The sequence below is a fragment of the Protomyctophum parallelum genome (assembly GCF_964188405.1).
Source record: "Protomyctophum parallelum genome assembly, chromosome: 17".
NCBI classification, from domain to species: Eukaryota; Metazoa; Chordata; class Actinopteri; order Myctophiformes; family Myctophidae; genus Protomyctophum; species Protomyctophum parallelum.
In genome coordinates this window covers 17379946-17393219 of record NC_139719.1, presented here as the reverse complement: position 1 = coordinate 17393219, position 13274 = coordinate 17379946, and the positions used below count along the sequence as shown (strand labels likewise).

The following is a 13274-nucleotide window of genomic DNA, read 5'->3' as shown; positions in this document are numbered from 1 at the left end:
TCACACACACACACACACACACACACACACACACACACACACACACTCTCTCTCTTCCTCTGTCTTCCTCTATGGGGCTCCACGCTCATGCATTATTAATCTGTTCACAGAACATCTCAGACAAACCGTGGTGTTATATATAAATATAAATATATATATATATATATATTATGTGCTGCAGGAGAAACTCGGCTCTGCTGTCGGGCGGAAACCTCGTAAGTCCAAACATTGGTACTATTTTATTATCATCTTAAAAAAGATGAAGTAGTGAAAATAGCAGATCTATATGAGCACAGTGAGCTTGTAGATCGGCTAGTTTTACTACTTTTGTGTGGCGCTCTTGTAGGACCAAGTAGGGCATGAATTTACGGGCAAAAAAACAAGAAAAGTTCTAAATATATGGAGATACAAGGTTTCACACACACACACACACACACACACACACACACACACACACACACACACACACACACACACACACACACACACACACACACACACACACACACACACACACACACACACACACACACACACACACACACACACACACACACACACACACACACACACACACACACACACACACACACACACACACACACACACACACACACACACGATCGATCCGTTGCTTTGACCAATGGGACCTTGGAGAACTAGATTTCACAGCCTCTCCTCTGATGAAATGCATTGCAATTCAATGCTGTTTCCTTCTTCTTACCTGGTGTGTGTGTGTGTGTGTGTGTGTGTGTGCGCGTCCTCCTGCGTGTGTATTAAATCGCACAACTTATTGTGTGTGTGTGTGTGTCTCTGCATATTGTATACTTTAAGGTTAAGGTCCCAGTTGGTTGCCAGGCAACCCGAGACAACCTTTGTGGATACTAGGGCAGATTCTTCTAAACCATGAAATGCACCACAACTAGAGACAAACCGTCCGTGGCCTGAAAGAAAACATGCACTTACATGTACAGGAGTAAATATTGATATTATGGACTCCAGCACACAACTTCAACAACCAACGCCTGCACGCACCTAACTCATTTATTTCACCCACTGTCAATTATCTAATGTAATCCTGGGCACTACACTTCCTCTGCCAACCTGGGGGGGGCAACGGACTGACCTCATGCTTCCTTCAATGCATGATGAGTCCAAGCTGCTTCTTTTTACCTGACAGGGGAGAGTTTTCCCCGGATATCGGTCATAATTGAATAATCGTGCACCCCTACTTGTTACTATTATAGGCCTTGTACTTTGACCCGAGTAAAATATACACTTATAAGGCTTCAAAACACAACTTATAACAAAGACACTTTATAAGTGACTAAGTTATGGCAGTTATAATGTGCTGTTCCGCTGAGCTTAACCCATTTTGACCGGAGATCAGATTCTAAAAATGTCTTCTACATCCTGACAGTTTTCTGAAAAAGCTATGTTTCTATGTCAGTCGCTCTTCGATTTTAAAAAAATAGCAGACCTACACCGCGCGCTATGAGCTTGTAGGTCTGCTATTGGATGCTAAATGGATTAAAATGCATTATGACCAGCATCTATAATACGGCACAAACCTTGTTATAAGCTGTTATGCTTGATTTATAAACATTTCTGTGAGGAAAAGGTGCAAAAAGCAGCTCAGTGTCCCATCCATCCATCCATCCCTCAAATCCATTATTGATGCCTGGGGCTTAGCTCACAGCACTCCGCATTCCATTATTTATGTCTAAAGACAGCTGGCAGCTTATACACAGAGGAGTTAGTCTCCATGTGTGTGTGTGTGTGTGTGTGTGTGTGTGTGTGTGTGTGTGTGTGCGCGCATGTGTGTGAGGGAGGGAGAAGGAGAAAGAATGGGAGGGAGAGAGAGAGAGAGAGAATGGTGAGAGATGGGTTCACTATCTCCATGGCAACTCTGGGGAAAAGTGAATCTCTTTTTCGGAGTGCAGCACGCGCACACAGAGACACACACATGCACGCGCGCGCACACACACACGCACACACAATAATGTAATAATAGGCCCTAACAGTGATGGGTGGTGGTGGTGGTGTAGCTTGCGTGTGTAATGCGTCTATACGGTCTCTGGGTATCAGGTTATCATCTGCTGTGCAGTCATACTGTATACCATACTGTATACGTGCTTCATCAATACAGCTGAGCAGCAGCTATGATACCTCCCCCCCTCCCCCTCCCCACCAATTACATTTTCATCGTTGTCAGGTGGAAACCTGAAGTACTCAGATCTTTGTCACTGTTAAAAGTACCACAATGTAAAGCGAATTCTGACATAAGTACAACAACCATTTGGCATGAAAATGCACTTAAAAGTATTCTATATGTATTCAATATCTATTTAAAAAAAAGGAAAATAGCTACGCTTATCAGCTATAGATCTGAAAATAGCCTGACCGCCGCCTCGACAGACACTGGATAGCCATACATGGAGAAGACTGGATCATCACCGAGATCTGCAGAAATATGCAGCCGGCCAGCAACTCTATACTTGAGCTCACGGACACCAGATTAATAGTTTAACTCCTGCTTCTTAATTGTTAAGGAGCTCTGTTGTTTCAGCATGACCTCGCTTCTGGTGACGACAAAGTTACAAAAAAGTTTAAAAGTTAAAATAGGGAGATAAGAGGTTTGTGACTGACAGCAACGTTTAGCTGTTTATGTGCTTTGTGTTTGTGGAGTGGGGGGGGGGGGAGCCATTATGGTTTCCATTTACACAAACAACCCCTGCTCAGTAAATTTGTGGGCGGGAAATGCTTGGCTTTTTCATTAAAAGATCGTTTTCCACGCTTTACAATTGGACTGAGAGAGAGAGACAGAGACAGGGGAGAAGGGGGAAGACAGTAGAGAGCTGATATGAGCCAAGTTTGAAGTGTGTGCGTGCGTGCGTGCGTGCGTGCGTGCGTGCGTGCGTGCGTGCGTGCGTGCGTGCCTGCCTGCTGTTAAAGCAGCTGTGTGAACAGGCAAAAGACTGCCATTACCACATACAACATACAACAAACATACAGTATACACTTCACGGACCAGCTGGGTCCCACGGGGGTCTATACAGGGGTCTACACCCTCATATGCATATCGGCATATTCTCACAGAATTTTCACAGATTTTTGTGCAGAACGTTCTTCTTTTAGGACATGCCTATATTCTCTCGATCCAGACTGCTGCCTCCGACAATTTCCAAATGCTTCCGTCATACAGTCCGTACATCGGAAGCTGAAAAACATCCAGGTGATGTCACCGCCTCCGTTTCGTCTTATCATCAGTCGCGCAAATTTAAAAATATATATATTTTAAAGATATTTTAATATGCATTTCTGTGAACAGAAATGACGAACCGATGACAGCTTCCCGAATGGGCATTCACAGGATGCCGTTCCAGACTCTATGATGCAGCATTCGGAGAGGTGGAATAGTAGTCTGGCTACACGAGACTAAGCTAAGGCTAATATCTAACCAAATGGACCTGTAAGGGTTTTACTCTAAAATGGTTAATGGATAACACAATATGAGTAAAACCCATTTTGGGCGAGAACCCCTTTTGGTGTTAGCATTATGTTATGCTTTAGCTATTTTTGAAAAATCGAAGAACGAAGAAACATAGAAGAAACATAGCTTTTTCAGAAAACTGTCAGGATGTACTAGAAGACAGTTTTAGAATCTGATCTCAGGTCAAAATGGGTTAAAAGAAAAATGCATTATCCTGAAAATAGTTCAAATATATATGTACACTTCTGAGCAGTATATCTCAAGATTGTTGTTGCCCAAATCGTTTCAGAACAACAGCTTATTGATACTTATTGATTATTATTACTGAGACATCAGGCTTCAATGTTTTGATTTTCCCAATTTCCCAGCACTTAATTCATCAAAAGAATAACGGAATAATGTGCCGCACCTAAATATCTAATTATAATGGTCAAATTATGACGGAATGTTACAACATAATACTTCAGTGAGGTCTGCTTTTGAGGCCAATTTCAAATGTGTTAACCATTCTGCCATGTTCCCTTCATCTAAAATATGAACAGCTGCGCTCCTGCCCCGAGGGTTTTACAACCAAAAATAGTCATTGAAAACGTAATGTGCGGGTGTTTTGTTCTCACCAAAAACTGCTAAGCACCAGCCGGCAGGGATGCAGAATCCAACGTCAATAATATTTTCATATTTACCTTTTCAGTTAAAGACTTTTAGATGGATACTGTAACTACTTCAAGGTTCCAAAACCTGTGTTTAACGTTAACGGACTTCGACATGAAACCCTCTCTAAGCCTAGTCTGTTAACTAAGTCTTTTGAACCACAAGCGTTTCATCATTGGCTGTGATAAATGTAAATGGTAAATTGCGCATTTACAGAATGCCAATTATCCAAAGTGCTTTACAATGTTCATTACATTCAGCCATTACACACATATGTGCGCACACATGTACGCACGCACACACATGTGCGCACGCACGCACGCGCAATGTAAATGGTAAATTGTGCATTTACAGAATGCCAATTATCCAAAGCGCTTTACAATGTTCATTACATTCAGCCATTACACACATATGTGCGCACGCACGCACACACGCACACGCACACACTAACAGCAGAGGAAAACACACTTAAGGCATGCAGCGTTCAGTGTTTTTGCTCACGGACACCTGGACACACAGCCTCCAGGGGGACCATCCATGGGGATCAAACCGTGAACCCTTCCGATTCAAAAGCAGCCTCTCTCATGAGCCCCCTCCTCAAATCCACCCTCTCTCATGAGCCCCCTCCTCAAACCCACCCCCTCTCATGAGCCCCCTCCTCAAATCCACCTCACATTGTCCACGTTCAATAGGCTGCAGCGGAACCTATTTGCTGAGGACAAAGCTCTCTTCATACAGGACATAATGAGCCACTGTGTGAGCTGGTGTTGCTTGACCAGTACAGTACCATGAAGACCTGAGGCCGATTGATTCTACAAATGCCCTCTAAATCAGTAGTTGTCACACAGATTACAGCACCCTTTAGCTTGTTTCCCTTTAAGTCCCTGAGTTTACACAGTCTGCAGAGCCCCATCTCACCCCAAACACCGTGAAATAGCACAGATTGGCAATTCCAGCGTGGCTTTCACTAGTATTGTATGTATCGGAATTTCGGAATGAACTTCTTTCATGTCGTGTCTTCTTATCTGAAGCCATTGACATAGAAGCAGTTCTGTCTGGGCTCTCCTCTTCTTTCATGTCTTCCTATCTGAAGGCATAGAAGGATATAGAAGTAGCTTTTTTTTCTCCCTGAGATGTAAGGAGTTGAAGATAGTGGCGGCGCGACCCAAGTTTCTGTTTCATGCTCTCTCAGCACATCACAAGTTCATTGTACTTGTACCTGTACTGACAACCAGAGTAATCTAGTAAGAGAGTAATGACACTCCCGTTGACTCTCATTGTAACAATGGAATGCGGAAGTGCTATTTCTATCTCAATGGAATAGTTCCAGACTTCCAGCCATAGGAGCAATGTTCGGAACTATAGCCCATAGGTACACGCTTTGCGGCGAGATCAAAGCATGTCACCACTCTCTTACTACATTACTCTGCTGACAACAGTGTTGTTTTTGGCAGCAAAATTAGATTTTAGTTTTTAGTCTTTTGAATAGTTTTCATTTAGTTTCAATGACATTTTAGTCCCGTGGAATGTTTTACTGTTAGTCTAGTTTTAGTCGACTAAATGTCATGAGATTTTAGTCGACTGAATCTACAGTTGATTTAGTCGATCAAAATGTATTTTGGCGGGCCTTGATGCCGTAATGGCTGAAAATCTACATTGTGAGCTTGTAGATCGGCTATTTTCAGCATGCAACCAAGTGTAAAATGACTTATACTGGATCTCTTGTCCACTAGTCCCTTATATTTCAGTCTAGTTTTTATTTATTGACGAAATCTTCGAAGTTCGGCTCTACCTAACTTCTGTTGGGTTACAACTCGGACGGGGCTGAGTCGGCTCTACCGAACTTCGCAACGTTCAACACGGCGACGTGCTCGCTTTACTCGCTCGCGGTGTGTCTTTCGTGGCTCAAGTTCAGTAGAGACGGCGCCCCCCCCTCCGTCACAGTCTATGGGGGACGGAGCCCCCCTCCGTCACAGTCTATGCGGGACGGCGCCCCCCTCCGTCACAGTCTATGGGGGACGGCGCCCCCCTCCGTCACAGTCTATGGGGGACGGCGCCCCCCTCCGTCACAGTCTATGGGGGACGGCGCCCCCCTCCGTCACAGTCTATGGGGGACGGAGCCCCCCTCCGTCACAGTCTATGGGGGACGGCGCCCCCTCCGTCACAGTCTATGGGGGACGGAGCCCCCCTCCGTCACAGTCTATGGGGGACGGAGCCCCCCTCCGTCACAGTCTATGGGGGACGGCGCACGCTCCGTCACATGGGGAGGATTACAGTACAGACTTTGGGGTTTTCTATAGGAGTGCGTGTACGGAAATGCCAATCCGTGCTATTTCACCGTGTTTGGGTGAGACCGGGTTGCTCTGCAACACACATTAATCACACATCCACACTAAACAAATATCTCTGCCAAAAAAATGCCATCCATCATCCATCTTCAACTGGAGTTGCGGAGGTATACAGTAGCAGTTCCAGCGGGAAGCCCCGGACATCCCTCTCCATCAGACAGAGCTCAGACTGGGGGATCCCGAGGCATTCCCCCCCCCCCCCCCCCACCACCTCGACGAACTCCATTCTACACACAAAGGAGCAGAGGCTCTGCTCTGAATCCCTCACGGGTGAACAAGCTTTTCACCTCATCTCTAAAGGGAGGTGCCAGCCTTCCTATACTGAGAAAACCGAATTTAGCCCACTTGTATCCGTGATCGAGATATCCTATCTCCGAATAGAGCAGAAAATGCACATCCCCTCAAACCCCAACATCAACATCATCACCACCACCACCACCAATATCTCTTCTTATGGTGATACTACAGCCCAGGTGGTCCCAAACTTCAACGTGCCAAGGACCCCCAAAACAGTCGTATAGCTTCTGAAAATAGCAAAAATAACCAATCTACAAGCTCAACTTATAGCTGAGCTAACGACGATAATGAAATGACGATAATGAAATGACGATAATGAAATGACGATAATGAAATGACGATAATGAAATGACGATAATGAAATGACGATAATGAAATGACGATAATGAAATGACGATAATGGAATGACCATAATGGCATGACCAAAATATGGACGCCAGGTAGAAAATGGTTAAACTGGCACAATGATCTTATTGAATTAGAATTTACACCGTGTTTAAATTTTTGATTGATTCTTTTCATTTTCATCTCCTTTCCAAATCGTGGCAGCCCATGACACCAACGTCCACTACTACCATTCTTCTGCTACACATTTGTCATGTCCTGGTATGAGCGAACTGGGAGGGGGATCAACATCACACCATTCACACAAAATAAAAAGAATAGCCTACATTGGACGATTCATCTGGTTTCCAGCCAGGCTATAACATTGGACCCTTAAGCAGTGTGTGTGTCTCATACATACACCAGACAGTGTGTATGAGAGACGGCAGGCAGTGGGGTGATAACCAGGCAGTGGGGTGATAACCAGGCCGTGCGGGTGATAACCAGGCAGTGGGGTGATAACCAGGCCGTGGGGTGATAACCACTGCCTGCCCCGGTGCAGTCCTGCACCGTGAAGCATTGGACAGGAGAGCACATCTTATTTTTAAACCACACGTGAACTAGAAAGCCCTCTGGTGGCATTTCATGTTCAGCCTTTCCTGCCAGGAAACCCTGCAGTCAAAAAATGGGTCATGCACAGTTCATGCACAAATCAGTGGTTCTCAAACTTTTTGGCATTTCACTTTTCTTAAAGGTTGGGTATATATAATGCATTATAATCACATTTAATATTAACTTCTAAATGTTTATAATTGCATATAACAACTAGAAAAAGTGCCCTTCTGGGCACAGGTCTCCACCAGGAGGATAGGAATATTTAGGAGTAATATAAACATGTTTTTTGTTTGTTTGTTCCAATCTTTGCCAATCAGGATGGAATATGGGAAATGGTGCAGATCCGTGTTGATGGCACGCATGCACAATCCACCTGTTGGTGGCGCTATAACAGGGCAATGTGAAATGGGTGGGCTATATTCCTCAGCCTAGTAGGAAAGTGCGTGAAAGATTTCACGTGAAATTGCACGCTGCGTTCATGATTTGAGGTTTTTTGTTCAAAACAGGCCAATCCTGCAAAATTTGAAAGCCAATGTTAAGCCAATTAGGATGGAATATGAAATATCAGACACATCCGTCTTGAGCACATGACTATGGAGATACTGTGTAACGATTTGCGGGATTTTTGGACAAAATCTGTAGGTGTACTGTGCAAAAACTTGTTTTGCACAAAGCGGCCTCCTGGTGGCGCTATAACAGGCCGTTCTGGAAATTTTGGGGCAGAGGTTCATCGTTGGCATCCAGGGAGTGTGTGTGCAAAATGTGGCATCGACCGGGTTAACGGTGGCCGAGATTAGCTTGTCACGGACGGACGGACGGACACACGGACGGACGGACGGAGTGCAAAACATACTCTCTCCCCATGCCTTCGGCCTGGTGGAGACAACTATGCATTATAAGCTCAAAGGTCAGGTATATATGCATTATAATCACATGTATAACGCATGTATAATAGGCTACATTATAAGGCCTCATAACATTCCTTATGAATGTTTATAATTAGGTCTTTTAACAACTTATAAAAAAAGTTATAATGTGCTGTTCCGCTGCTGACCTTATAATGGAGGCCAGTGAGTGTCATTTTGGGGGTCGTGGGACATGAAAAGGTTTGGGAACCACTGCCATTAACGCCCTAGTCTCGCGTTGCCAGACTGTTGCCTCTCGCAATTTTCCAAATGCTTCCGTCATACAGTCTGGAGCAACGGAAGAGCTGCCATGAGTAAAATATAAAGCCTCCTCCCCACTTCCGTTTCGTCTTTACATCTAAGCATTATATAGCTTATTACTTATCAGAAAAGGAATTACACAAATAAACTCAAAAGATCCATTTAAAATATATTTACATATATATTGAGTCCTCGGAGGTGTAGTTCTAGACTCTATATAATATAGCATTCGGAGATTGTAGGAACAGTTGTCTGGCTATATATACGCGAGACGACGATGGAGGGCTCGTCTGAGGACGACGTAGAGGGAGAGAATAACGACCCAAACGTCTCACCTGCTGCGTGGTGCCGCCGCCGCCGCCGCCCCCTTGCTTCCTATTGGTGGCCGTGGTGGTGGTGATGTCGCTGATGGAGGGGGCGGAGTCCGAGCGGTTCCCGCCCCCAGCGCCGCCCCCGGCGGCGGCGGCACTGGACTGCGGCGTGATGGAGGAGGAGGGCATGTCGCCCACCAGGCGGGCGCTGCCCTCCGTGCGGATGTGCGGGTGGCCCTCGGCCGCCATGTTGAGGATGCGCAGGCCGTTGTAGTAGAGGCCCGACAGCTGGCCCTGGAACATGCCGCCGCCGCCGCCGCTGCCGGCAGTGCCCTTGTTCTCGCCGGAGCCCTTGTCCTTCTCCGACGTCCCGCCCACGCGCACCGTCGTCTGGCTGTTGAAGATGGTGAGCTGGCGCCCTGCGTTGGTGGGACGGACGGACGGACGGACAGACGGACAGACAGACGCGGAGGCACACGCACAGGCACACACACACACACACACACACACACACACGAGAATACACATACACACAGGGACACACACACACACACATGCATGCACATGGACACACGCACAGGGAAAAGGGGGACAGACACACAGGTATACACACACAAAGTGAGAAACACACACACACACACACACACACACACACGCACACGCACACATACATACACACACAAGAGTGTTTGAGTGTTACACAATGTACCAGCCCCGAGCCATGGTGTGAGGATGGAACAGATTAAGCATGGCAGCCATGGAGCTGTGAAGGGCTGAGACAGAGACAGATAAGACAAGAAGAATGAGAGAGAGACAGAAGTCTGAACAACGCGTTGACGTGAGGGGAGGGGGAAAGGAGAGAGATGTGAGAGAGGAGAGGACAGGAGGGGAGAGACAGGGAGAGGGTAAATGAGGAGAAGAGAGAGACAAGGAGCTGAGTGGAGAGATGAGATAAGGGGGAAGACAATGGCGTTGAAGAGAAGGGAAATAGATGAGAATAGCGCTGGTAGAGACGAGATGAGAATAAAGTGAAGAGGGGACATATGAAGGAGAGGAGAGGAGCCAGAGCAGGTAAGCAGAGACCGTAGGAGAGGAGAGGAGAGGAGAGGAGAGGAGAGGAGAGGAGAGGAGAGGAGAGGAGAGGAGAGGAGAGGAGAGGAGAGGAGAGGAGAGACAACACACAGGAGTAGATGAGTGGGTTCAGTCTTTCCCTGAGAGGACGGGGCTGACAGATGGTTGCTATGGTGACGATGGCTGAGTGTTTGATAGAAGTAGTAACAGACAGTCAGGCAGAACAGGGAGAGAAGACTCTAGAAAAGTGTCGTAACAATAAATACAAGCCCCTATGAAGCATGCACAGGTTATAAGCTCCACTGTTAAAGGGACGAGAGGCTATTTAAGGAGTTCTGTCGAAGTTTAAGAGAGGAAAACTTTTTAAACATTTGGTACCAAAATAGGCACTGCTCTCTATATTTAAATCATTTCAAGCATTTACATGGATTTCTTAACTTAATGTCGCAGTAATTTGCAATGTACTTTAAAATTGATTACAGCAATGTGTTTTGCCAGCATTTGATCTTTAGTGAATGCTTTAAAGTTTACAATTTGAAAATTTAAAAATAAATCAAGCTTATTAACCAGCCTCATGATATAGCTTATTTTTTTATCAGTAGGCTACTTGTTTTTCTATTTTCCGATTTATATTCACATTTATATCTCTCCATTGTCCCTTTAACCTGATATTATCAGGTACAGACTAACAAGAAATGTCCAACAGGCACTACAGTTTACACAGTATTACACACTAGCTTTTAAAATGCTTAGTTATGGATTTAGATTTTAGGTGTTTGTTGATGGTGCACAGTATAAATAAATAAGTATTCAAACTGGCTTCAAGTTGTATTTTTTTTTTTTTTTTTTAAAGCTGAAACTTTTAAGGAATTTTAATCATGGTTTTTACCTTTGTCGAGTAGCCAATCGTCAACTACTCGACCGAGCCGATAGGGGATTCGCTGTCTGGCGATGGCCAGGCGCTCGTTATCAATGTTGCCTTTAATTTAGAGATGAAAACACAAGTAATTATACGCACATCCAAACGTGGTACAGGAAGCTGGATACAAAGAGAACAACAATGAAAAGAAAGTAATGGTCTGCTCATTGTTTATATATAGCATAGCGCTATTTGCGTTTTAAGCAAGGCTTTGGTTATACCCGGTCTGATTTAGTTTTTTGTTTTAGTTTAGTTTTGTTTTTGCTACAACGTTTTCTTTTAAATTTTCTGGGTTTGTTTTTTGAGCAGTGAGCGGACTCTTACTTTCTGTTCATTGGGTTTAATTTATAAGAGACATTCCAGGTGGTTAACATCTGCAAGAGCACAGGGAAATAATGTTACAGGTGCAGAGAGAGAAGACTGGCTGAGTTTAGAGTTAACAATACAACCCTCACAACACACCGACCAACAGCTACCATTTATCCTTTTAGCTGACAGAACTTAAATGGACTTCAGTGTGTTAACGATAATTACCTAGGATTAAAACAACTTTAGTATATATATATAAACAACAAAGCAAATGACTATGTTCACCAAAATGCAAAATTCTTTTTTTTTCTTTCTTTCTTTCTTATTTTTCTTTTTTTTCTAGTTATACATTTAACTCAACAATATGACATCTTTTTTTAAATTATTGTTTGTCCAAAATGCACCAACCTTTATTAGTTTTCTTTTATGTAGAAACAAACAATTATATACCTGAATTGAATATTTTCATGACGAATTACCTTTAACACTATTTAACATGATGACATGCCTACATGTCTATAGTAGTACAAGGCTGTTGTATAATAATAGTCTCATTTTAATGGTTTAAAACATTCATATTTCATAATCACTTCATAATGACACATCATTTCATTTCAACACATTTCATACCACCCTCAGGAAGACTACATGAAATAAAAAAAACAAGGCTTCAAATAAATAATAATAATAATAAATAACAGTGTGTGAATATCAACATAACATATAACAGAAACAAAGGCTCCCCATCTCATCAAACCCCTCCCAAAAAAAAAAGATAGGCTGGGTTTTTTAAAGCCAGATTGTGGATTGGCTCCCCCAAGCCGGGGCGGGAAATGCTGTGATTGGTTGAGATTGGGTGGGGCGGGGCCTACCTGACGGGTAGCGCTCGATGACGGGCAGGTCGTCCAGCTGCAGCGTGGCGTTGCCTCCGCTGCGGGTAAACCGAACTATGTGGTAGTTGCCGTCGTTGACGAACTTGGAGCTCTCCTCGATGTTGATGTCGTCGGTGCCGACGTTAAACACGACGCGAATGTTGCCCTTGTCCTGAAAAGGAGAAAGACGTTTAAACACCACTCGAATGTTGCCCTTGTCCTGAGAAGGAGAAAGACGTTTAAACACCACTCGAATGTTGCCCTTGTCCTGAAAAGGAGAAAGACGTTAAACAACACTCGAATGTTGCCCTTGTCCTGAAAAGGAGAAAGACGTTAAACAACACTCGAATGTTGCCCTTGTCCTGAGAAGGAGAAAGACGTTAAACACCACTCGAATGTTGCCCTTGTCCTGAAAAGGAGAAAGACGTTAAACAACACTCGAATGTTGCCCTTGTCCTGAAAAGGAGAAAGACGTTAAACAACACTCGAATGTTGCCCTTGTCCTGAGAAGGAGAAAGACGTTAAACACCACTCGAATGTTGCCCTTGTCCTGAAAAGGAGAAAGACGTTAAACACCACTCGAATGTTGCCCTTGTCCTGAAAAGGAGAAAGACGTTAAACAACACTCGAATGTTGCCCTTGTCCTGAAAAGGAGAAAGACGTTAAACACCACTCGAATGTTGCCCTTGTCCTGAAAAGGAGAAAGACGTTAAACAACACTCGAATGTTGCCCTTGTCCTGAAAAGGAGAAAGACGTTAAACAACACTCGAATGTTGCCCTTGTCCTGAGAAGGAGAAAGATGTTAAACACCACTCGAATGTTGCCCTTGTCCTGAGAAGGAGAAAGGACGTGATGTCAGTATTTATATGCAGCTAACGAAGGACGATGATCATTCAT

At 44.4% G+C, this 13274-nt stretch overlaps 1 protein-coding gene across 1 annotated transcript in view; it reads right to left on the bottom strand.

Annotated features, from left to right (window-relative positions):
• LOC310874024 (neurexin-1a-like) overlaps positions 1 to 13274 on the bottom strand; it is a gene marked incomplete at its 3' end in the record, with an annotated part of 91262 nt that overhangs the window by 12387 nt on the left and 65601 nt on the right. The window contains 3 exon segments of the mRNA XM_083786685.1: positions 9230 to 9624; positions 11166 to 11255; positions 12377 to 12548. Coding sequence (XP_083642811.1) covers positions 9230 to 9624; positions 11166 to 11255; positions 12377 to 12548 — 657 coding nt within the window.